At 41.7% G+C, this 22,844-nt stretch overlaps 1 protein-coding gene across 6 annotated transcripts in view; it reads right to left on the reverse strand.

Moving 5' to 3' along the window:
• Positions 1-74: 74 nt before the first annotated feature.
• The window catches only part of syne2a (spectrin repeat containing, nuclear envelope 2a), a 55,477-nt gene continuing 32,707 nt past the window's right edge, over positions 75-22,844 (reverse strand). For all 6 annotated transcript variants that reach the window (XM_086018674.1, XM_086018671.1, XM_086018672.1 and 3 more), the window contains 19 exons: positions 21,981-22,103; positions 20,190-20,345; positions 16,966-17,124; positions 16,012-16,178; positions 12,642-12,804; positions 12,203-12,393; positions 11,712-11,862; positions 11,349-11,531; positions 10,888-11,025; positions 10,451-10,642; positions 9,615-9,879; positions 8,323-8,450; positions 6,830-6,953; positions 6,527-6,729; positions 5,375-5,551; positions 4,972-5,100; positions 3,199-3,378; positions 3,010-3,095; positions 75-2,466 (listed from right to left, as the gene is read on the reverse strand). In XM_086018674.1, coding sequence (XP_085874800.1) covers positions 2,259-2,466; positions 3,010-3,095; positions 3,199-3,378; positions 4,972-5,100; positions 5,375-5,551; positions 6,527-6,729; positions 6,830-6,953; positions 8,323-8,450; positions 9,615-9,879; positions 10,451-10,642; positions 10,888-11,025; positions 11,349-11,531; positions 11,712-11,862; positions 12,203-12,393; positions 12,642-12,804; positions 16,012-16,178; positions 16,966-17,124; positions 20,190-20,345; positions 21,981-22,103 — 3,123 coding nt within the window. In that variant the 3' untranslated portion in view covers positions 75-2,258. The remainder of the gene's footprint in view (positions 2,467-3,009; positions 3,096-3,198; positions 3,379-4,971; positions 5,101-5,374; positions 5,552-6,526; positions 6,730-6,829; positions 6,954-8,322; positions 8,451-9,614; positions 9,880-10,450; positions 10,643-10,887; positions 11,026-11,348; positions 11,532-11,711; positions 11,863-12,202; positions 12,394-12,641; positions 12,805-16,011; positions 16,179-16,965; positions 17,125-20,189; positions 20,346-21,980; positions 22,104-22,844) is intronic.

The raw sequence follows: 22,844 nt of genomic DNA on the forward strand, positions 1-22,844 counted from the left end.
AATGGCCAGCAGAGGGCGGCCTCCTTAATTGCAGCATGTTGAAATTACGACTCATTCAATTATGTAAGGAGACATTTTCTGGTTGAAAGCGCCAGTTTTATTAATCGAGGAAAGACTTTAAATACAGCAAGGTGAGCCATATGGTATTTTTGCTGTCAGTTGAAAAGACGCCAAACAGGAGTTGAGTTTTCAGCTTTGATTAATTAGGTGACCAATGGAAAACAAAATCACCAGAAAGTATTTTGACTTTCATTTCATCAAAACTTTTTAATGTAAAGCATGCATCTACAAAGGGTATGAATATGACTATTTTTTGTTTTGGATAGAGAAAACAAATTGGAGGTCCTGTACATGCTTTTTATTGGACAAAATGTATCCCACCATTATTTCAGTGATATCATCAGAGTGGAAATGATATCAACTGCTTGTATCTAACATACATCGCTGTCAAATTTTTTTCAAATGTGGCTTTTTCTTTTTTTTTTTTACTACTGTATTTCTGACAAAGTTGCACTTACCTGTTGAAACTTCGATTAAGGGAGAAAAAAAAAAAGCAACTATTTTTGTATCCTCTTGTAGCTATTGCTGTTGTATGCGTTGTTAAAATGACACTGATGTTTTGTGAGGGGGAAAAAAAAAAAAAAAAAAAGGTGAAAATATATACCAGTTTAGCCTGTCTGCTTTGTGCTATTTGAACATGAATTATCACTGCTTCATATCTGGTGCTCACTTACTTGACCGCCATGCTTAAACAAATAACATTTCAAGTGAAAAGACTGCAGGGCAATGTGTTAATCACGAAATTTGTTGTACAGTACTAATACCTGTAAGTGGCAATGAGAGTGGTTCATTTCACTATGATTGGCTTATTTGTCCTAAATAAGATAAAAGTTACACAGATACTAGTCATGCTTATTAAATGTTCAGAAATGTAAATGTGTATGTTTTAAAATGCACATAGTACACCTAGACAATAAATGATTGTGTCATTGGCAAAACATGATTTCATTGTAAGCCTCCAAATGTGTTTGGCATTTGTCAGTGTTTGCTTCATTATGCAGGAAAAAACGATTGGAAAGATGCTATGCAGAATAGCTACACCTGCATGGTATGAGACAAATTCAAGACCTAATGTAGGGATGTAACGATTGATCGAAAATCGATTAAAAATAGTTTGAAAACGATTAAAAATCGATTCATCGTATAATCAATTCAAATCGAACTGTGACATCGCAGCACTCACACGCCCTATATATACAGCAACACCTAACAAAAGACAACATACCTAGGTCATTAGTATATAATTTAGAATGCTAAAAATGATGTCTTTCGATTTTTTTCAATTACAGATGCATCCCACATTTTGAATGTGTCGAGCAAATGATGCGCTTGCGTCAAACATTGCGTTTGTGGATGGCTGCAGCACCACACTAGCGCACAGAGACAAGGATGGTAGCGATTTTTAAAAAAAATTTAAAATTGAATCAAATCGAAAATCTGGAACTAAAAATCAAATCAGAGCTTGAGTGAATCGTTACATCCCTACTAAATAGTCTGGCCTATACAAAAAAATGCGGTAATGAGGTATTAATTTACCGATATGCTTGATTGTGGTTGTAGTTTGCTTTTTGTTGTTAAATTGTGTCAGATACATATTTCTAATACTAATAATAATACTAAAAAATACTACTTTGATTAACCCTATTTAGCGCTGTGTCCAAATTTTCCTCAGCTCTTAAAGCTCTTTTAATATACCGAAATATATAGACATAGCAAATAGTTAATAGAAATGCGAGACCAGTATCCGTCAGGAGGGGTTATAAATTATTATATTATTTCTGTACACAAAAAAAATTACGGTGTTTTTCTAAAGAGTTAAGTGGAATTCAACTAACTTAAACAATATGAAATGTTGACTATTTTTACTTTGAATGTAAACGACGTTGCTTATCATATGGACAAAAGTATTGAGACGCGCCCCGGAATCAAGTATGTCATGAAAAATGACTCAATTAAGTATTTGATGCCGCAATACTTTAGGCCCCATCGTGTACGAGGATGTGGTTAATCCATGCGTCTTTTTAGAATAAATACATAAAAATAATATTTGTAGACTTTGGATATTTTTGTTTGTACAACTACCACTTCATCACTATGATGCCAGTTAAAATGCAGGTGCCTGTGTTAGAAAAAGGTGAATTACATTTGTTCATTCTAAAAAAGTGTCAATAGTCTCGGCACCCACGCTCAACTCTTAATCAGGTGGGCGGGGGTCCGTTTGTGTAGTGTAACATGGGATGAAAAGATCGGGCAAAGTTGTTGGCGACAGTGCAGCTGGAGTCTCTTTCTGACTGGGGGAACAAACATGGGAGGAGGAGCAGGAACAGCAGGAGGAGGTGAAACGGGATAGCAGCTCGCAGGACTCGACTGAAGAAGGATCGAGGTGGGGATGAGTCCCTCCTCCCTCTGGGTGGCACACGCAAAGATCGGAATTGGAAAATATATACGAAAACATTCTGCGTTTCACATTCAGTTAAGTTGAACAAGCAGATACCATTTTTGGATCATTTAAAGACCTCATGTGATGAACACAAAAGGTCTCACAAAAGGGTTGTAACGATTGACGGTCCCAATTTCGATTCGATTTTTTAAGATCTTTTTACCAAAATGAATGACTTGTTTTAAAACCAAAAGATGGTTTTGTTTTAACATCTGCATTTTGGCTGCGTTACAAACACTAACTTTACAAAACAAAATAATTGAAAATTATTGAAACTCATAATTTTGACTGTTTGTTTTGTTCGTGCCAGAACTAAACATGAAAATAAATCAATGTGCAATCGATTTTTGACTTATTGCAAATCCTTTAGTGATCAAAATTTTAAAAATCAATTCTTTAATTTTTTACATCGATTTAAAATCGATTTAATCCGCTCAAAATATGCAGCGATTTTGGATTAATCGTTACATCCCTGGTCTCTTCTTAATATAGCGTAGATACACTTCTACCTTTTAGTAGACGGCGAATTCTTTGTTTGCGAGATGTCCCGAGAGGACTCTAGAGGCATATTTTGACCTCCGGAAGTGTCGCACTCCTGCATTTAAAAAGATAAAGAATGTATTATTTTCAGATTTTTCCAAAGAAATAATCACGTGATATACTCCACATTTCAGAGGAATAAAAAGGTGTCCGTTTACCAGACGTTGCTGCAGGACGCTCAGGTCCTCGGTCACGTCCTTCAGGAGTAGCTTGAGTTTGGCGCCCGTCACGTGGAGCTTCTCCTGGGCCTCGTCGCTGTCCTCCGGCTGGAGTTGAGACCAGAGAGTGTGGAGCGAGGCCTGCTGTCTTTGCCTCTCCAGCAGCTCCTTCTGCAGGGCCTGAACAGCACAGGTGTTTAAAAATCGGACCAAAATTGAGGGCGATGGCGAGCGAGGTGCCTCAGCAAAATAACATGTAAAAAAATGAAAAAAGATTTTGCTGGACAGACTTTAGCTTTTATTGCTATCAATTTCCAATCCTTTTACTCTGTTGTACAATATTGCTTTGTCTTTGGTTGATTCAAGGGCACTTTGGACTATGCTGCCAAGCATCCTGCCAACAGCCAATCCCAAATGTAATATTATGATCCAAAGCAGAATTTCAACTAGCAAATTACTGTATGTTGGTGAAATGTAATATTCCAACATTAACAGTTCCTGACTCAATTTCACAATTGTACATCCTTGACAAAGTCCAATCATTTGGCTTCTCAAACAGATTAGCATCATTTCAATGACCCTGAGAAGTCTTTCCAAAAGTGAGGAGCCACTCATTGCCTTTATTAAATTCGATTCCGACGTACTGCATATTGTACTTTCAAGGTAAGAATGCTTTGTTTTGATTTATAAAGTCAGAGGGGTATTCATCGAACAATTTGCTAAGACTCTTTAGTTGCTAAGACTCTTTAGTGGTGAATATAAGCACTGACTCATACAGACTGCTTCCAAACTTAAATACGTTTTTAAAGGCTGATTTTTAAAAATATACTACTACTAGCAGTTATAGTTCCTTCATGTGTGTCGTGAAATCTGTATCTTATCCCAGTTTAGTTGCTCATTTGAAGAAGTCATGTCAAACATTTTTTTTTCCCAGAATATGTTCTATGCAGGCCCATTAGTTGAAATATGGCATTCTGATTAATACTGCGTTTGTGGAATATAAGCAGAAAAATGCACTCGTTTTTAGCCATCTAAGGGAGCGGCCATTTTGTCACTTGTCAACTGAAGATGACATCGAAATTGCTCGGGGCTCAGATAACGACCAACCACAACTCACCTGTTTTCTGAATCTGAGCCACGATTGGTGGTTACCTGAGCAACTTTGATGGCATCTTCAGTTGACAGAAGTGACAAAATGGCCGCCCCCTGAGCTAGCTAAAAACAGGTGGATTTCTCATATTCCATAAACGCAATATGCCATGTTTAGACTAGTGCGCCTGCATAGAACGTATTCTGGACAAAAAATATGTTTGGGTCTTTAAAGCGGAAACATATTTTTTTCAAGAATATGTTTTATGCAAGCCCACTAGTTGAAACAGGGCATTCTGATAAATATTGCATTTGTGGAATAAGTGTTAATGCACTCGCTTTTAGCCATCTCTGCTCGCAACGACCAATCACGGCTCAGATTCAGAGAACAGGTCAGCCGTGATTGGTCGTCGTGAGCGGTTGTGATGTCATTTTCAGTCGATAGAAGACAAAATGGCCGCCCCCAGAGATGGCTAAAAACAAGTGCATTTTGCTACTTAACTTATATTCCACAAACGCAAAATTAATCAGAATGCTGTGTTTCATCTAGTGGGCCTGCTGGGAACATATTCTTGAAAAAATTATGCTTGGGTTGACTTCCGCTTTAAATACAGGAATGACTTGATTGGCAAGGCAGTATATAATACCTGTACGTTTTTTCCACAGAGAACCAGATGTGCTTACAGTGAGGGAGCGATGGTGCTGTTTGAGAATTTGGACAGGTGCCTCCGGATCGCTGACGTCCACTGCGTAGCGTTTGTTCTCGGCGTGTGCCAGCCACAGCAGCAGAGAATGGAGGCTCTCGTGAAACTCCTGCATAACGGGACGGTTTCAAGTTAGCGCCTCCATGGAGGGCGTGTTCTCGGACACATCCGTTGTTTTTTCTGTCTGCGCGATTGCGTAATATCCTGGATCCACTTCAATAACTAATAAATAATATTGTGTTAAAAAGGGAATATACTTTGGGCTGGAAACACTTCACACACATCCAAATCATTGAAATGCCCCACGAAAAGGGAGTTGTCTGTGAATGTTTCCCTATTAAAATAACGGTATTATTTTCACCATAATTTACATTTCTTCTAACCTGGCAGCGCATCAGAGTCCTTCTCAATGTGGTCTCCCACTGGTGGAGCAGCGCGGAAGCTCGGCTCCAGGCTTGGTTCAAATCGACAAGCTTCTCCTGCTGCTCTGGGGCTTGCAGAGCGCGCAGGTTGACCGACAGCATGATGGGCTTGTAGTGGGTAAACATCTCCTTTATCTCCTAAGAAATGTATACACACAAGATCATTTTCAAGAATCACCCATAAAATGCAAATGTGAAAACGATTGCCCTGGAAAAAATTCTTGTGATTGCAGTTGCCGTTTCTTTGCTAGTTAGCGGGATTAGTCAAAAACACAAGTGGCGCAATTCATGATAGATTATATCTTGTGCAGATGACGCTATCTGATGGCGGTTTCTGACTGTCAGGTAGTGGTTGGGGAGTGTGTAGCAAGAGGTTAGCGAAAAAGAAGTGGGACAGTGAGAGGACTCAGGAAAAGAGGCACGGATACAAAGAGATGAGAAAAGAGTGGCAAAGACCAAAAGTATGTATGTGTACGTTCGACTAGTACAGGCTACCAGAACAGTGGTGAGGTGTGACAGGAGTTTAAGGTGGAAATGGGAGTGCATCAGGGATCATCTTTAAGTCCCTTCCTGTTTGCAATAGCGATGGGCTGGACTCCCCATGGACCATCACGTACGCAGATGACATTGTGATCTGCAGTCAAAACAGGGAGAAGGTGGAGGAACATTCTATTCTATTAGCAGAAGTAAGAGAAGTCGAGGAGCAAGAATGAGGCTACAGGGAGAAGGGACAGCGAAGGCGGAGGACTTTAAATACTTGAGAGTCAACCGTTCCAGAGTAATGGTGAGTGTGGGAAAGGAGGTGAAGAAATAGGTTGGGACCGGTGACGGAAAGCGTAGCTGGTGGAAATGAGGACGATGTTTTCTTCAGGCATGACCAAGATGGAGAGACTTAGGATAGGTTGACATGCTGGGAATTCAATGGCCATTTATTGCGATCTAGCGCCTTGTCAGAGTAGCACAGACTGTATTATTGATTGCAGAAACCAGCGCGCTCCGCACTGCGGTTAGACAAACTCAAACATGGCAAATTAACAATTCCAACATTGGCGCAGGTCTGTACTTTTCATGATGCTGTGCTTGTCATTATTTTATTTTGGAACTCGCTGCTACCTTCATCTCATTAGCTCTGGTTGCCATGTCAACAACCCTGTTGCTTGGATGCGACTGCTGGAGGCGGTCGAGTTCCGGATGAATGTTGTCCAACCAGGAAATGACGTCATCGAGGTCAGATGTGACGTGTTGCGGGTCCTGGGGGTCAGCGTCTCGCTCGTTCCTGGACTGAGCCTGGAGCACTTCCCAGCGTTCAATCACTCCTGGGAGAGCAGACGTATCATGAGGGAGCCTCTAATGCGAGCAAATTCTCAACACTAGCTAACGTCGGACATTTTGTTTTCCTTTGCGGGCGCTACTCACCCGACTGTTTGTCCGAGGCATCAAAGTTGGTCAGACCAATCTTTGGCCGCTCCTCATCATCCAGGATCAAAGAAACTCTTTTCGCGTCTTCAATGATGTCACTGCATTGGGACATTTGATGCGACTGGAGACAAAATATACACAATTAGTACAATGGCGCACCATTGCCTCGGATTATTCTGAGTGTTCTATTTTCCGCACTATACGTTGCTCCGGAGTCGCACCAGCCATAAATTGCATAAAACAGAAGAAAAAAAACATATATAAGTCGCACTGGACTATAAGTCCTCCCCTCGGAATCCAAGTTGTCTTTGTCGCGTAATGCAAATAAATGTGTCCATATAAATCAAATTAATAAAATTGTGCGCTTAGTACACATCATTTCCACCGAGCTACGATGGTAACATTTAGCTAGCATCCACACATGTAGCATTACAAGAAAGTTACGGTAAGTACTTTAAACTCACCAAAACGGTCGTAGATCGATTAAATAAGTCTTTTATTTATCGCCGACCATGTAGAATGTTTCCACGTCTCCAAAAGTATTTTTGTATTCGGTCGTAATTATCGGTTCTCTCCTCCGCTCTCGTGTGTGATGTGTGTGTGTGTGTGTGTGTGATGTGTGTGTGGGGGTGTGTGTGTGTGTGTGTGGGTGTGTGTGGCTGGCTGATGATGCAAGACCATGCACGGCCAGGCACAGCGCCTATTAAAGGAACAGTACATTATTTTGTATGGATAGTCGGATAGACAGTCAAATTGTCTTTTTATCATACTATTTCAATTACTTATTTATCAACACAATATTAGATTTTAACCGTTTGAATTTTTTTAAAAACCGCGTCTTGTAGTCCGGAAATACGGTTATAAATAAATCCACAAATTTTGCCATGTAACGAGTGGTCGTGCTAAAAGACAATTCTGTTGTAGCTTGTATATTTTTACAGTACATGTTGGGGTTGACAACCTCCATACACATCATATTCAGTTTCCTTCAGTGATAAGCCCTTTGCTTCCATTAAAGAAGTCAATGAAAACATTTTTTTCAAGAATATGTTCCCAGCAGGCCCACTCGTTGAAACACAGCATTCTGATAAATATTGCGTGTGTGGAATATGAGTTAATCTACCCGTTTTTAGCTAGCTCAGGGAGCGGCAATTTTGTCACTTCTGTCGACTGAAAATGACATCACAATTGCTCAGGGCTCAAGTAACAACCAAGCAAGGCCTGGCTTCAGAAAACTGCTGAACTGTGATTGGCAGTTACCTGAGCAACTGTGATGTCATTTTCAGTCGACACAAGTGACAAAAATGGCCGCCCCCTCAGCTAGCTAAAAACGGGTGCATTTAACTCTTATTCCACAAACGCAATATTTATCAGAATGCCTTGTTTCAACTATTAGATAGAACATAATCTTGAAAAAAATTCAACTTGGGTTGACTTTTCGCTTCAAGTCATTTGTTTGCATCTGGTGGGAAGATATTTGCGAAACGTACATAGACTTGCTTAACAGGGGTGCTGGTGAGGGTTTGTGGAGCCTCATCATTGCGTTCGCCCGCCTCCGCTTCTTCATCCGGCGATCGCCATATTGGGGACTCACAGGCAGCATTCGACCTGCCTGATACTGAAACGCAACACACGGGGAAATAATAAACTTGAAATCTAACAGAGCCCATTCAGCTAAAATGTCTTGATTCCTCTCCCCAAAAAATATGTTTAAAGTGAACCTGTCAAACTTTTTTGGGCTCACTCAGTGAAGTCTAACAAACAAACCGGATTTGTATTTTAATTAGAGCTCTTGTCCGACTGCCTTGAATGGTTGTTAAACAAATGTGTCCTGTTAAGTTGCAGCTGGAAACACTCAAATGAGTGGAAAACAGACAAATGACTTCTGAGGCATTTGTAAAATTAAAGAGAGCAGAAGGGGACACTAAATGGAGGCTAGTGCGGTTTAGTAATGTCATTATTTTTCGGTTAATGGAGAGGGAGGGCTTTGAGGGATACAAGCGCACGAGTACATGCAGATAAGAGAGAGGAGGAGCAAAAATTCATTTCATTTGGGACGTTTTCATGTGGAGGAACATGGAGGGGACCTCTTCAGGAGATCAGGTCAACCTTGTAGTGAAAGGATCTGAAAGCGTCACGTTGACAAGGTTCGTGCCACTTTGTCAATCAAGAATGTGTCGAAAGGAAAGAAAAATGAGAGAGAGAACATTTTGCTTGGCTTTGGACCCTTTTCCAAAAAGCAGCTACATGAAGAAAATGGATGGTAGACGCAAATGAGGCAGAAAATGTTGAAAGATTTTTGTTGGGGGGGGGGGGGGGGGGGGGGAAATAACGGGCCCAGACATGATCGGTCCAATAAACCAGCAACATCTTTCGGGAAGCAGTCTTTAGCAGATGTGCACACTCCTCAATCCTAATCCAATTCTGTTTTTAATCTTCTTTGCAGCATCCAATTAAACATCACTATGGAAACATGTTTGAATGCCTGAAAATTCATAACTGAAGCAAACGATAGAGAGAAGAGAAAATATGCACGGCTTTGTCTCCTCCTGGGATTACTTTAACAGAAACGAGGTCAAGAAGAGTGTTTGTGCGTCATATAACAGAATTAAATAATGGGAGGATTTTAATTTATGACTTTTTTTTTTTTAATGAAGCATTTTTATGGTGTTTACAATAAAAGTTACATTAAATTAATACAGTTTACACACATCTTTTGGGCCGCATCGTTATATTTCACAGAGGGGTACCTAATGAAGAGTTCAGTAATTGTTATTTGTACCTGACAATGCACTGAAGTAAATTCCCTCTTCGTCACCCGCGTCCTCCTCGTGGGATGACGACCCTCCGACATCCCCCGTATGGTCCCACTCTAACGGCAGCGAGTCGACGCTCACGGGTGTCTCCCTCCCTGAGTGCTCCAGCGGAAAGGCCAGCAGGTGTGAGGGTGTGGTCGGGAGGCTTCCTTGGCCCCGCCCGAGCCAGGGCCGGCCAATCAGCTCCAAGGAGAAGGTGGTGCCAGGGAACTCTGGTTCTTTTGTGATCATCTAAGTAAAAAAATAAAAAATAATAAAAAAGATTTTTTATTTATATATATATATATTCTTATTGTGCAGTCTGACCTTATCTTAAAGCGAAAGTCAACCCAAACATATTTTTTAAGAATATGTTCTATGCAGGCCCACTAGTTGAAACACAGCATTCTAATTAATATTGTGTTTGTGGAACATGAGCTGAGCAACTAAATCCACCCGTTTTTAGCCATCTCCGGGGGCGGCCATTTTGTAATTGACATCACAGTTGCTCAGGGCTCAGATAACGACCAATCATAGCTCAGATACAGGAAATAGGTGAGCCGTGATTGGTCGTTATCCGAGCGCGTGTGATGTCATTTTCAGTCGACAGAAGTGACAAAATGGCCGCCGCATGAGATGGCTAAAAACGGGTGGATTTTGCTGTTTATTTCATATATCTTATTAATCATACCGCCTCATTTCAACTCGTGGGCCTGCATTAAACACATCCTTGAAAAAACATGTTTACATGTTTGGGTTGACATCCCCTTGAAATCATCCAAAATGTGAATACAATTTTACAACTCATAAAAGTTGATCTCACCGGGGGCTGGCTGAGACGTTGATGGAAGCGAACCAGTCGGCTGAAAACCTCCTGGCAGTAGGAGTGAAGCTCCTCCAGTTCTTCCTCGATCAACGCAGCATCCTGGGGTGAACTCTTCTGGATGAGACTTTCTCCAAACACGATCAGCCCGTCGATCCGCTCCGTGTTGAGGATGATCTCCTTCTGGAAACTCTGCATGAAGAAAGATAAATGAAAACATCCTAGACGCCTCGACATGCGTTTGACTGCGCACAAAAAAAAAAAAAAAGCAAAAATTAACATGTAGACCACTGAAAGACTCGTTCCAGCTAATTAGCTAAAACTCTTACTTTTGTAATACATTACTCCCAAAATTGAATTTACCTATGTTGGAGCGAACAGATCACAAGAGGTTTGTTGAAAAGTTCTTTTCAACAGCTTGGTCCATATGTACTCACACTAAGCCGTTGTATCTTGTGATGAACGTCGCTCTCCGAGAAGTGCTCGACGTTTGTCAGCTGCAGGTCCAGTTCTGTCAGCCACACCAACATGCTCTCCCGAGTGCCTTCAAATTCTTCCCTCTGACTGGTAAAATGCTGGAAGAAAACAGTAGGCAGGGAAAGATCAGATGAGGAATCCAAAGATCTTGGAACATTCAGCTTTGGTCTTCGGAGGGTTAGGACAGACCCTCTTTTACCCTTACGTATATTTGACCATAAAATATAAATAAATTACTGGGACTGAATGGCCGGACTGTGAAAAGACGAGTAAATTCGTCAATGGCAGTGAAAGAGTTAATGTCCATGACCCTTACTTGCACTCCATAACTCTTTGTAATGTGAAGTAAAGTTATAATAATGGTGTGTTGTGTAATGCTGCTCGTTTTCAAAAGGCATCCTTTCCTTTTCCCGGACTGTACCTTGAGTCTGCGGAGGACAGCAGCCACTCGTCGGTGCAGAACGTACCAGCGCCGGTTGCCCTCGTGGACCATAGCTTTGAGTTGGCTGGCGCGGTCCGTACGGTTCTCGCGGGCCAGACGCCGGTACTGGTTGTTGACGAGTTCTAACTGGGTCAGCCGCTCATGAACTTGCCTTTGGAAGCTCTAAAAGGCATATGGGAATAATCACACATTCAGATCTAGTCAAATCTATGATTGTCCTGCTCTCATTTTGCAGTTATTCAATGTGGATTATGTTTGATCCTCAACTGTCAAAACACAAGTACACCTGCGTATTCTAATGAGACACAATGCAAATGCAGTAAAACACGTCAGTCCTCTTGCCTCAAACTTCTTCAGCTCCTCCTTAGCAACCGCGTAAAGAACATCTCCCGAGTTGGGATTGGCAGCGGTGTTCTCCGCCATCTTGAGCCAATCCTCAAACTGTGAATAGTCCTCGAGGAACTTGCACCACAGTCTCCATGTTTCCTCAATCCTACAAGGAGGCATACGACAGAAGTTGTGGGAGTCGTGTGTGGAATAAAGGAATGAATGCATATCATAGCAGTACCAAAACAAATAGTAGATATGTAACGGTATGGAACACTCATTAACAGTAAGAGGGCACTTATTTTTCTAACTCGTTCACAGCCATTGACGGATTTACTCGTCTTTTCACACTCCAGCCATTCAATCCCAGGAATATATTTATATTGTTTTCATTTTTTTTTTTCAAACGTTAGGGTAAAAGAGGTCCGAAAATGTCTGGCAGTGAATGAGTTAAATAGTTGTTGGGTTACGCACTAATCATTCTAAGGTGATATTTGAGTTCCTACCTGAGTCGCCTGTCCAGAGCCATGGCACAGATGGTCCTCCAGCGCTGGTCAAGGCTATGACTGGTTTCCTGCAGGGAGTCACTTTCCATCTCAGCGGTGCCGGCGGCATCTTCGTCCCTCAACAAAAGGTCGCACAGGTTCAGGACAGACGTTACGCCTTCCGTATGCTGCTCTATGTCCCGTTGCAGCTCCTGGACAAACACATGGGCGGCACGCATAGCTTCAAGTACACACACATAAAAAAGAGAAACCTGGACAGCTGAATAAGCTAACCCCTCCCAAAATTAAACAATGGCAATTAATTATCCATCAGAATGATACGCAAATATTAAGATGGGAGTGTCAACAAAGCTAAAGTACATAGAGATAAAGACTCAAATAGAAGAAAAAGACAAGTGAAAGGTGGTGCAAATTGTGTGGTTTCTTGTGCGTTTGCTACCTGCTGCTCAGCCAGCCTTCTCTGAATCTCCTGGTGATGACACACACTGTAGGTGATGGGCCTGGACAGTTCAGCCTCCACACGAGAAAGCCAGGGGCGCAGGTTACTCATGTTTTTGTCCAGTTGCTGCACTCTCAACAAAGTCTCCTTCAACTTTGTCACTCTGAACACACACCGAACACACCAAACGTCAAGTTTTTTGACATGCATAAAGCAGTTTTTAAATGATGGGCCGGGTTGCAGCAGCAGCTTGGCGAAAATAAACCAAATCAAATATTTATTTTTTTTAACCTGCTACACAATTTCCAACTATGTTAAAGGCAAAATGATTTTACTGTGGAAAAAAAGAGATGGGAATGTAGAAAACGCCGCAAAATAGGCTCCGGCAAGAGTTTATTAAGGGCTCAAGTCTATAATACAAATGCAGCAGAAATGTATCATCTGACTTGGAATTTTAATGAGATTTTGAATTGTTGTTGCAATTACATTATTTTAATAGAGGTATTTTAATTTATTATTTGCCTTAAAGAAGAACTCAACCCCAAAACTGTCTTGACAATAATACAGTATGTTCAATGCACCCCCACTAATCTAAACACAGAATTCTGGTTTGTGGAATATGAGTTAAGGAGTATAATCGTTTTTGTCCATCTCGGGCGGCGGCCGTTTTGTCACTTGAAAATGATATCAGAGTTGCTCAAGGCTCAGGTAACAACCAATCATGGCTCAGCTTCATAAAACAGGTGAGCCATGATCGGTCGTTACCTGAGCAACTGTGATGTTATTTTCAGTCGACAGAAGTGACAAAATGGCCGCCCCCCTGAGATGGACGAAAAACAGGTGGATTTTGCTGCTTAATTCATACTCCACAAATGCAATATTCAACCAGAATGCCGTGTTTAGACTCGTGAAGAGAACATATTGCAAAGATTGTTTTCGGATTGACTTCCCCCTTTAAAACATTGCTCACACATGGAAAAAAATGCTCTGGTGAACCAGTTGTGTCGTGTTTGCCGAGATTCATTCGACCATCCAAGGCGTGGGAACCGCCAAGATTTGTTTTACAAAACCACGACAAAAAAAAAGACAAAGCAAGGATAAAGAGTTGAAAGTTATTTCTTATTAATTCTCAGGTGTCTCCCATTAGATCCCCCAGAGTCTCCATGGCAACAGACCCCCTGACTGGTGTCATAGTAACGCTTGGGACAATAGAAGCTCTCCCCAAAGACTTAAAAAGCCTGAAGTGTGCCCCATTGGAGAGTTTAAGTTAATTCCCCCATTTGATCCTTTCTCTCCGCTTGAGCACCATCAAGGCCGGTCAGTGTGGAGATAGATGCGCTCTCAGCCCAAATAATGAACACTAAAAACAACCCGGAATGGTTATAAGAGTCCGAACAGATGCTGGTGTTCGAGCATGAAACCCTCACCAAAGTGTAAATGCTAAACGGGCTTCACTTGTAGTGCTCATAACTTCAAGGTACTCAAGAGGTCTTTTCCGCTCCATTCGGCAAGTCAAAATAGTTCACGAAATAGACTGTCGCCATCGGGAATTAACAGCTCATTTACATACCGATGGCGCAGTGCCACTAGCAAATGACGGTTCAATATTTTGCCTTTGACATGGTCACAGGGCAGCTGGAGATTGATAAAAGAAAAAAATTATCCACACTAAAACCTTTATGGATATAAGTACAGCATTCGCATTTTTTTTTTCCCCCCCAGTGTGTTGCAAGCTGCCTCCAGTTGACATTTCAGGTTTAATGGTGGTGATATAAAGACAGCGTAGTAGGTGTAAATTCCCCTCAGCAGCGCCATCGCAGTCCACTAAATTGTTTCTTGCTCTCGTTGGCCCTATCTAACCTTCGACAGCTCAACAAAAGCCAGAAGCTTAATGCGGAGGCTGAACAAAGACACAAAACCCGGGCAGGGGTCCATTTGAGAAGAAGGACAAGAGCAGAATGGGTGAAGGGAAAAGCTGCAGGATCAGTGAGGATATTTGGTGGCGGACAAAGTTTTAACAAGTTCGCAGGGGGGCTCGAGCTGAGAGCTACTTGTTAAAAACAACTGCCCAGCGCTACTGCAAAGCATTTGATTTAACATGCATTCATTTTCTCCTGCTGATCCGGTCAATCTGATTTTGTTTACGATTCACACAACGATATACAGTACAAAGATTAAATCAATTACGCAATATTTAATACGTATCAATCTTATTGCTAGCACTGTTTGGACATGGATCCTATTAGATGAGTCACTGTTTACAATTCATTCCACCGATACGCTCTGTTGTATGTAACAAAAGGCAGCAGTCGGCTCTCGATATTTAACGAGGTGCCAAACACTAACAAGCGGACCGCTAGCATCTTAAAAAGAGATTAGCAGAATTTATGCTTAGTTGTCGTCTGTCTACTAGCCATTGAGTTTCTGCTCATATGTTGGCTATTAAAAAAAAAAAAAAAAAAGTCATGAGACAATGCCAGGGAATGCTTCTGAACTTTCTGTTCGCTTGTGAGCAAATTCCAAACAATGCAGCATTGTTACTGTCCATATTTTGCCAAGGGTGTCCCCCTAGAATGCTCTAGTGGAATCGTGCTTTCAGGATCACTGATATAATTGATGCTGACAGACCACTCCCCCTGCTCCTGGCCCACCCTCCCCCCTGACAGAACAGCGATGGAGGGGGTGAACTGTGTGGACATAAGGACATATGGCCCTGTCTGAGATTCTAGCAAAAAAAAAAAAAAAAAAAAATCTTGTTGGTGTGGCCAGGCTGAGTGTGTGGCGCTATCAGGCGATTCAAGCAGCTGTTCCTGCACAACAATGTCTTGGGAGGGTCTCCTTTATGATTGAGCGGGCTTAACCTGCTTTGTGAACAAAGTCATGTCCTCCTGACAGCTGCGGAGCGAGCGTCAGAGCTATTGTACTTTTAAAAAGGAGACGTGTAGCCATTTTGAATTTAGCCTGTTTTGGGGGGGAGGTTCTGACTCAGGGAAATGAGCCACAAGTCCCCCCCCCCCGCCCCTTTCTAGAGTAGAGCCAATGGCAAATTGGCTCTTGTTACCATGACGCCAAGGTGTATGAATGGAAATAAACTTAACTCATTCACTGGCAGACATTTTCAGACCATTTTTATCCTAACATTTGAAAAAAAAAAAAAAAAGAATAAATATGAATTCCCGGGATTGGATGGCCGGACTGTGAAAAGACGAGTAAATTCGTCAATGGCAGTGAATGAGTTAAGTTACTAATTTGAGTGATTGTCATGTTTCTGTCCATGTATTGCTGCCAACCGTCGCTGTCCTCTTTTTGCTGCGTGGGCCACTGGAGTCAAGCGAAAGTGAATCTTGACAGCGGACATTGGGGTTGTCACCTGGCCTCGATGTGGCTGAAGAGGTTGTGCCATCTCTGGTTAACCTCTTGCAGGGAGCCGCACACTTGGGTCTGCTTGGCCTCGTCGCTGGCTAACAGCAGCTGCTCTCCAAGGCGCTTCAAGTGGCTTTTATTCTCACTGAACAAATTGATTTCCTCCATGCAATCCTGCAGAAACATTGCAAAAACGTTACGCTGCTTCATTCACTGCCATTGACGACTTTACCCGTCTTTTCCCAGTCCAGCCATACAATACCAGGAACTTATATTTTTTTCAAATTTGTTCAAACATTACGGTAAAAGAGGGTCTGAAAATGTCGGCGGTGATTGAGTTAATTATTTTTTTTCAATTTGTGCTAATTCCCTTCTCTCGTTGTACCCAAAACGAGAGACTTTCAATCCTCATATGGTTTCTCCGTGCCTTGCCATGTCTCTTTTTAAGGTTATATATGTGTGTGTGTGTGTGTGTGTTTAGGGAGGGAGGGAAGGTGGGAGCGGCTTCTCTTTTTATGCTGTATTTTGACGTTTTTTAATGTACAGCACTGAGTTGCATCCTATGTGTGAAAAGTGCTACATAAATAAAATGTGATTTGATTTGAATTTTCGTAGGAATTAACGGAATGAAGCCGCCTGGTGATGAGACACGGAGGTACAAAAGGCTGTGTGAGCCACTGAAAGGACAACTGTTGTGTATGAACAAAGCCATTCCATTGCGGGCCACCATCTGTTACAATCAGCATCGACCATGTTGCATATTTATGGATCTTCATAAACGCTAGACCAGCAATGTGCGCACCCCTATTTACAGTGGATCCACACTGAATAGCTTTTGTTTCTTTGACATAATCAAACCACGTCATAAAAACGGCAGACAAAGCTCTCTAAAGGGGCCTGTTGTGTTTTTCGCATGAAAAACTAGAAGGGAAGTAGTAATATGTAAATCTCTCTCGCGTACCTTTTTCAGCTTTTCCACCATTTCTTCAATGCTGAGCTCTGCGCTGTGGCACACCTTGTTCTCAATCCGGGTGAGCCAATCGCAGAACTCTTTGTTTTTGTCATTAAATATTGTCCAGGCGTTGAGGCGGTCAGCAATTTCCTGCCTGCGCAAGGACACCTGGGAAAAGAGAAATGCGATGCTAAGTGTCAAGTACATGCTATATACCTAGCTAAGAAGACACTTTTCTGTCAAGTATTTCATTTCAAAACATGTAAACGTCACAAAGAGAGACATAGCAGTCTACTATTAATATGCAATGCTAAAAATCATAAGCTGTTGTACAACGCGAAATAAATATTGCTCAACTCTGAAACTGATTACAGGATTACATGGAATAAACATAACGGTAACTCAACTCCAAAATTGTGTGTGAACGATGAGGGATGATGTCACCAAACCGAAATGTCAAAGCAATAACTTGCGGACTATAAATAACGCTAATCGTATGACAGCAATCCCAACATACTCTGAAATTATGCCCCGCGGCGACTGTGAGTAGAATAGGGATGACATCATTTTAAAGCGGTTGGATGTTCAGTTTGTGTTTTGTGGCGATGCCACGACATCATCGCTGCGTCATTGCTTTTGTGTCTATGAGCTTTGATCTTATGTAAATAAGATGTGGGATCTGTATTTGGGCTAAGAAAATTAAGAGGATAACTGTTTAAAGTGGAAGTCAACCGAAATATTTTTCATCCGTTTTTGTACATTTCAGGGTGGCGGCCGTTTTGTCACTTCTGTCGACCGAAAATGACATCACAGTTGCTCAGGGTTCAGGTAACCACCAATCACGGCTTCAGATGGCAGGTCAGCCGAGATTGGTCGTTATCTGAGCAACTTCGATTGTCATCTTCAGTCGACAGAAGTGACAAAATGGCCGCCCCGTGAGATGCCCCGGAATGCCATGTTTAGACTAGTGAAGGCGCATAGAGCATATTACAAAGAGCATATTACAAAGAATTTTTGGGGGTTGACTTCCTCTTGAAGCATTAATTGGTCCAATCAAGGTTGAATAAATGCAATTTGTTCTTTGTACATCCTGAAATACATTTGCGGCATCCTGCATTCTTCGCCCTCTCTCTTTTTGTGATAAATGACTGAAAACGTCAAGAATTTTGAAAATCTAAGTGCTCAAATACTGTCTTTGGTATAAAATCTAACACTGAACATTATCTTTTTCTTGTTCTATACTAATCGTTTAATCTCTCTCAGTAATCATCTGAAAGGGGGAAAATCTTCAATAGAGTCAGGCTGATTAACAAGGTCCATTTTCCTAATGACAGCTTAAGGCCCTGAAAACATCCCAGTGCGCAGCAGAGGCGGCGATGATCTTTTGTTAGGTCAGAAGTGGTTTGTGGGAAGGGACTATATTTTATTGTTTGGTGGCATTTATTTGATTCCAACAAGTCCTGGTTATGTATTAACACACAATTTGTGGGTCTCCTGAAACCCTTAAGTTTTAAGGAGGCATTCGGAGCTGCATTCAGCCCTGTGAGGAGTTTATGCTTCCCCGTGAAAACAATGGGCGCTGACCCCCGAATCACTTTAGCCCAGCCAGGCCATCTGGTTGTCGGAGCCATTCCAGTGGCTTCCCCCAACATACAACCTGTTAACTCGATGGCTCAGTACCAAGCCTTCCAGACATGAAATTGAATTGATAGGCTGGAGTGTTTTATTTTCTGTGCAAATTCAATTCCATTTCCAGTAGGGATATAACGATTCACTCACACCCGATTCGATTTTTGATTTCCGATTCGATTTTTCAAAAATCGCTTGTGGGCTAGTGTGGTTCTGCAGTCATCCACAAACGCAATATGCAATGAAAAATGAAAAAATGTTTCATGACAATTTTCCAGATGAATTTAATCAACCCGATTTCGCAATTTATCGAATCGACTAATCTGGGCGAATCAATTTTTAATCGACTTTCGATTAATGGTTACATCCCTACTTTTCAGACATTTAAATCAGAATGTTTTACTGTAAATATTTAGAAAGTAGCAGCAACACCAAACTCATGTCAAACAAGCTTTACGTAGAATACATGCAGTCTGTTTGCTAATATTTAACCGCAGGAATAAGATGCTAAACAAGTCCTTCCGAGCAGCGTGGATGGCCCACTACAATGTTTGTAGTTCGTTAAGTGCTGCCTAGAGAGCACCACTCATTGAAACAAAACCTGACAATTGGACATAGTCCTGCTGCTCCTGCTGTTGTTGCATCTGTGAGTGGCGCAAACTGCGGCCAAGGTAGAGCAGGTGACAGCATCCATTTTTAAGTGGAGACCCAATTAGTACCAGCGTAAGTCATCGAGCAGCCATCTTTGTTCACTGACGGTGTGACATAACGGTGGCTTTTCAAGAACAAGAGTGTGTTTGTGTTTGAGCCAAAAGACTTAAATGTAGGAATTTGACCCCGTGTGCGTACCGCAAGTAGAGCAGGTTACACTAAGAGTGCTTGCACAGAATCAGCAACGTTCCATGTGATCAGTCAGCAAGCAGGTTGAGCTTGTTAAATGCTGATCGATGTAAAAAATGTGGATTGGACTGAAAGATAGTCAGCACTTTTATTCTGGAAAGTTTCACGGCAACTGTTTTAGAAATGTGCAAAAAAAAACAACAAAAAAAACATTAAAATGTTTATGCTGACCAGGGAATAGATCAAATTGCCAGGCAACTTTTTAAAGCATCTAAATGAACCGCAAAAAAGTTGGGACTTTAATACTGAAAGCTGCCAGGGAGAAATAAAAAGATTGGCGAGGTTTTCATTTTGATGTTTAAAATCTTGTCAGTCAACATTTTTACAACATCTGATCGTACAGAAAAGTAGCCTAAAGTTCAAAGCTGAAAACTACTAGCTAACTTGTTTTCATATATTTGACTGGACCAGGTAACTTTTTTTTTTCAGTCTTAACTTTTTTGCTAAAAACCTTAGACCGAACTTTTTGTTTGGACTAAAATGTGCAGTGCGGTCCAGTGGACATGCTCAGAAAAATATCTTTCGGTTTTGAGTAAATGAACTGAAAAGACCAAAGTGGTTTCCCCTTCACATCCATGAGCACTTACTGACCGCCAAGACGCCACTTGAATCAACTTTCCCCTCCTCCTCTCACCCCACCTGCACCGCTGCATCACGCATCCAAACGTTTACCGTCGACGTGTCATCTTTCGCTCTTTCCTCACCTTGGCGCAAAGTTGGTCCCACTGGATGTGAAGCTGTTCCAGCTGCTGTTCCAGCAGAGCAGAATCGGCCGCAGCCACGTACTGGGACAGGTCGGTCTTCATGGAGGCCACGTCTTTCAATCCGGCGGCTAGATGGCGCAAAGAGAGGTCCGCCTTCTGCATCGCACCAACGCGACAAGACACATAGAAACGGTCACGCAGCCGTAAACGAGCTGTACGTACGCACTTTCTGGCTCCTGGTCGCTCTGAGCATCCAGATTAAAAGGGCTGCGGATGGGACAGGGGGGAGGGTTAAGGGGGTCGAGGGCTGAAAGGGGGAGGGGAGCGAAGCAATGAGGGCATTTAATAAGGGAAAGGGGGGTAAACTCAGAAGTATTCTGGTGGAACGGGCAGTCTAATTCGAGGGAGGTTGAGCACTGGGGGGGAAAAAAAACTTTGCAGTGTTTTCTAAACACATGACATGATTGGAAATGTAGACCACCACTCTGAATGTTTTTTTAATTGTCTTCAATCATAATTGAATTAAAATACGTTTGTGGAGATCAGAGTTCAATTTTAGTTATCGTTATTACTATGACTATGCTCTTAAACTTTAGAGGGGAAGTCAACCAAAACGTTTTTTTTTCTTTTTTTTCAAGAATGTTATATGCAGGCTCAGTATTTGAAACAAGGCATTCTGATTAATATTACGTTCGTGGAATATGAGTTAAGCAGCATAATCCATTCGTTTTTAGACATCTCACGGGGCGGCCATTTTGTCACTTTCTGTTAACTGAAAAGGACATTGCAGTTTTGCGGGGCTCAGATAATGACCAATCACAGCTCACCTTTTTTCTGAAGCTGAGCCATGACTAGTCATTAACTGAGCAACTCTGATGTCATTTGACAGAAGTAACAAAATGGCCGCCCCCTGAGATGGCTAAACACGAGTGGATTTTGCTGCTTAACTCATATTCCATAAATGCAATATTTATCAGAATGCCTTGTTTCAACTAGTGGGCCTGCATAGAACATATTCTAGGGGAAAAAAAACGTTTTGGTTGACTTCCCCTTTTTGTTAAAACAAATATTTAGACCAAAAGGATTTCCAGTAAGTAGTCTTGTTTCATTTCGTATTTACAGATAGCAAAACATTTACTTAAGACGAGTGGTCTACAATGCAAGTTTAGAATGTATATATATATTTTTTTGACAACCAGATCACACACACTGGAAAAAAATGGCGTGTTGAATTTACTCAATTTTATTTCGTCAAGTGTACCTGGATCCAGATTTCATTTTGTCCAACCACTTGATGAAATAAAATTGAGTACATTCAACAAAAACTTTTTTCAGCGCATGCACGAGAGGAGATGTCAAAGAGGGGTGGTCACAACAATCATCTCTGAAGCAGGGGCGGATGAAGCCTTGCTCAAGTGGACCTCAACAATAGCCAGGAAGCTAACTCGCAACACAATTTTGCTTCTAAATCGAGCTTGAATTCAAAAGCCCAAATCCTTACAGATGAGCTACTGCTGCGCAAATTCATTTATTTACACTTAACTGTTAGATGGAGGCAGCTAAAAAAAATACACACAAATATTTTTTATAGCTGCTTTAAGGTCAAGCAACTTGTATTATCAAAAATGCTATCAGCCATAGACACCGTTTTATCGCAAACAAGCTCATTCAAATTTCAAAGCGCCTTCGCCAAACCGAGCGAGACAAAATCCATCCATTCGCATTCCACTGGGCTGTGAATGCAAACGTACAAATAATACGTCAACAAAAACATGCCGGTATTAGAATCACCTGAATGAGCGCCTCTTCCTGAGACTTCTCCATCTTCACAGGCAGCGGCCTCTTCAACTGGTTTCTCAGCTCATCCAGTTCACACATCCTGGTGTTAATCTCGTCCTGACACCGTGACCAGTTCTGGAACAGGGATGCAGGATTGGAGTGTAATGACTATCTGGAGCAGTCTAAATAACAACCTGTAAATAGTTTGGATTCATGTGCTTTTCTGTTTGTTACATTTCTGTTTGTTTCGCATTTTTCAGGAAGTAGTCTGATGCACCGAAAGGACGGTCAGCGGTACGCAGCTGTCTCTGGGTGTGGATCAGAGATAAAATTTGAGCTGTACTTTGATCCCTCTTGGCAGGAGCTTTGCGCTAGGACTCACGCCATGCCCGAGTGTGAGAGTGCTTGTGCATGCGTGTGTGTTTATGGTGGGATCAGAACCTGGATATGGGTCATGCAAAGCTGACCCCACCCCCTCCTACCACATTAACTCTGTTAACTTTGCTCGTTACAGTATGTGGATTGTATCGGTCCTGAGCTGGCGTCCATTCTGATAATACGCCAAATGTCGGTGTGTGCCCAACCAGATTCGGCATTTTACTCTTCACTATCAGATGTCAGGACATTTCCAACTATGTGGGCAGTGATCCCTCACGTGTACCTGTTCTTCAAAAGTGTTTTTGTGTAATTTTATTTATTTATTTATGGAAATTGTTCTTACCTACAGGAATTTGACTGACCTCTAAAATGCAATATTAGGGGAAATCAACCCAAATATATATTATTTTCAAGAATATGTTCTATGTAAGCCCGCTAGTTGGAGCAAAGCATTCAGATAAATATTGCGTTTGTGGAATAAGAGTTAATGCACTCGTT

The sequence above is a fragment of the Filicampus tigris genome, chromosome 20, assembly GCF_054856515.1.
Source record: "Filicampus tigris isolate MCC_2025a chromosome 20, RoL_Ftig_1.0, whole genome shotgun sequence".
Classification (NCBI taxonomy): Eukaryota; Metazoa; Chordata; class Actinopteri; order Syngnathiformes; family Syngnathidae; genus Filicampus; species Filicampus tigris.